This window comes from Cyprinodon variegatus, unplaced genomic scaffold (assembly GCF_000732505.1).
Source record: "Cyprinodon variegatus isolate N-32 unplaced genomic scaffold, C_variegatus-1.0 Scaffold239, whole genome shotgun sequence".
NCBI classification, from domain to species: domain Eukaryota; kingdom Metazoa; phylum Chordata; class Actinopteri; order Cyprinodontiformes; family Cyprinodontidae; genus Cyprinodon; species Cyprinodon variegatus.
The window spans coordinates 1038241-1041154 of NW_015150692.1; the positions used below are offsets into that span (position 1 = coordinate 1038241).

Here is a 2914-nt window from a genome sequence, read left to right on the forward strand (position 1 = left end):
AGATCTACAATAATTCAGAGCATGTTCTGCTTGAATATATGGTTTAGCATGTAATTCTACTTGAGCAACAACTTTAATAGGATTTTTTGAGTTCTGCTGGGTTTATTTTGTTGCTCTGTTGTTGGAGAAAAGAAACATTAAAATACAATGCCGGAAGTACTATTGTATCCTGTCTGTTCTGTTTGATTGTACACAGTCAGGTGTGTTAGTAATGTTATTAGCAAAGAAGCATACTGATTTTTTTTTTTCAATATTTTTTTTATTGTAGACTGCCTTGATACACTGGTGTCCCAAATTGCCCCGCACAAAGATAGTATTTGTCCCTCATCTGGTGAATCGGGTTTTGGTCATCCTAGACGGTGTTTGTAGGATGGGTACACTAACATTAGCTGTAGAAGAAGTGCCTCTGATGTACAGGTAGCATTAAAGCTGTAACTGAACTCTGATTCATATATTATTGGAATGTAATGCTTTTGAAGATAGTAGGATGACATTGGAACAATTGGAAATAAATTTTACTGGGAAAAATATCTGGGATAATATCGACTCAATTCAGTGTTGTGCGTGAACGTGATCAATGATCGCCTTTCACTAAATAGTTCATATTATTAGTGAACGCTGAACTAATCGGATTTTAAGGTAATGAGAACGAGGGAATAATGGGCGACACACACAGCTCACGTTCACCTTCAATTAATAATGACACTTTTCATTGAATAAAATTAGGTTTTATGGCACTTATTACTGCTAATAGCATGACAGACCAGCAGGTCTACTGCTAGTACTAGTTTGTGTGATTTAGACTCATCTGCTGGTATTTCCGATGCCAGTTTAACAGAGCGCTTAGCAGAGTTTGATCACCTAACAAAGGAAGACTGGGACGGGAAACCTTTTGTGCAAACTGTGCCCACAGTGACTTAACAAACATGTACGTACACCAGCCACGTCAACTTCAAATTTAAAGCAACACATCGAGTGAAAGCACCCGAGCTAACTGAGGAAATATACTGAATGAGGAACATAAGAAATCATTTTGGATCCAGATCTTTTCAGCAGAACCTGAATGTTCAAGATTTTTTCAGAAGTTTTGTATTATTTGTCTAAATAAAGGCTTCACTGAACATACAGTCAGGGGGGGATTTACCATTAGGCAATGCTAGGCAGTTGCCACGGCCCCAAGTTCCTGGGGGCCACATAAAACTATGTTTAATACAAATATTCCTTTTCTTATTCCTTTATAATATTAAGTGTATCTCAGCCCCCGCCCTTCAATGTCCAGCACATTGGATCAGTCCATTTGCTGCACATGTTCAGAAAGGCCCAAACAAAACAGCAGCAAACCATTTAAAAACAATGCAAAGAGCAGTGTTGTGAACTGAGAGCTTTAGTCACCTTATTTAGTGACTTTTCAGACCCCTCTAACACATTTATCATAAAAAAGCACATAGCGCCAAATCTAGCAACTTTTTTTCTGCTACTGGAGAATTCTATCTTGTCTGCTGTCATGATTCATGCAGTTATTATTTCATCCAAATTGAAACAGATAAGCACATCATGGCTTGTCTACAGTGAAAAGACTGTATTCTTTACTTTTGCCGTCGCCTTTTTGGAAACACAGAAGGAGCAATGAGCTAAGTGAGCTTAGTGCTTGGAAAAAGTCTTTCATTCCTTTTGAGACGGCATGAATAGTCAGCTGAGTACAAAACATAGAGAGAAAAACAAGAAGAAAAGGGACAAGAAGAGAGGGACAAAACGTAGAATTAATAATGTATTTCTTACCTATTAAAATTTCCGTATCTGTATAATGGATCTGTTTTATGTGTTGTCTTCTCAATTCAGAGGGCCCTGTGCCCGTCTTTGCCTAGGGCCCCAAATTTCTTAAATCTGCCCCTGCATTCAGTATACCATGACTGCATTGAGTATTTTCCATTTTTCTTTTATATATATTATGATCACACATTTAAAGGCTGAAATATGAGGTTCCATTGTAGGATTGTGGCTTAATTTACCGAATGTCCCGAATTAGTTCATTTATACAGTAGGTTTGTGAACTTAGTTAATCTTTTTGGAAAAAAATAACAATGAACATGAGCTACTTGTTTTTCATCTGCATGAACTGAACTTTGAGCTCGTTCTTTTAGACTATGAACTGACAAAACACTGACTTAATTTATAACTGTTTAGAAAAGTTCTGCTGTGTTTCAAATGATAGTCTTTTTGTTTCTAATCTGCTGTTCGACTTCCGACCAGCAGGGGGCGATAAATAGCACATTCAGCTGCTTTATCAGCTATAGTGACGGTTAGCGGAAGTACAACAAAATGAGCTCGTATAAACAAAGCTAGAAGACCTGCTTGTTTTCGTAACTGCAAAAATATTTCAGCAGTAAAAATGTCTCCAGTTCAGCATCTGAGAGAGTTTATCCGAGAAAGACTAACTGCTGCAGCTGAAGAAATCTTCACAGAGGTTGAAAAAACCATCATCCGCTATGAGGAAGAACACAGACTGATGGAAATCTGCAGGAAACCCCAAATAAATCACCACAAAATTGGTACGAAGCTACTATAAGTGTCTCATTAAAACTGAACATTCTAACGTATTTTCCTATATATATGATTAGATCTGTTGAAATGGATGATTTATTTTATATCTATGTTTCCCAGAGAAAGTTTTCTTTGAGTAGCTTTAAATAATGTGTATATATATATATATAGATAGATAGATAGATAGATAGATAGATACATATATAGATATATATGTATATAGATATATATGTATATATCTATATAGATACTTACATATATGTACACATATATATATATATAGATGTGTATATATTTCTATATATACTGCAACCGTCGGAATAGCTGCTTCCCTGCGACTTGAAATGCACAATGTTTTTATATATATATATAT

At 35.9% G+C, this 2914-nt stretch overlaps 1 protein-coding gene across 1 annotated transcript in view; it reads left to right on the top strand.

Annotated features, from left to right (window-relative positions):
• Positions 1 to 2314: 2314 nt before the first annotated feature.
• The window catches only part of LOC107089116 (zinc finger protein 121-like), a 5690-nt gene continuing 5090 nt past the window's right edge, over positions 2315 to 2914 (top strand). Inside the window, exon 1 of the mRNA XM_015381684.1 lies at positions 2315 to 2549. Within this exon, the coding sequence (XP_015237170.1) occupies positions 2390 to 2549 (160 nt within the window). The 5' untranslated portion in view covers positions 2315 to 2389. The remainder of the gene's footprint in view (positions 2550 to 2914) is intronic.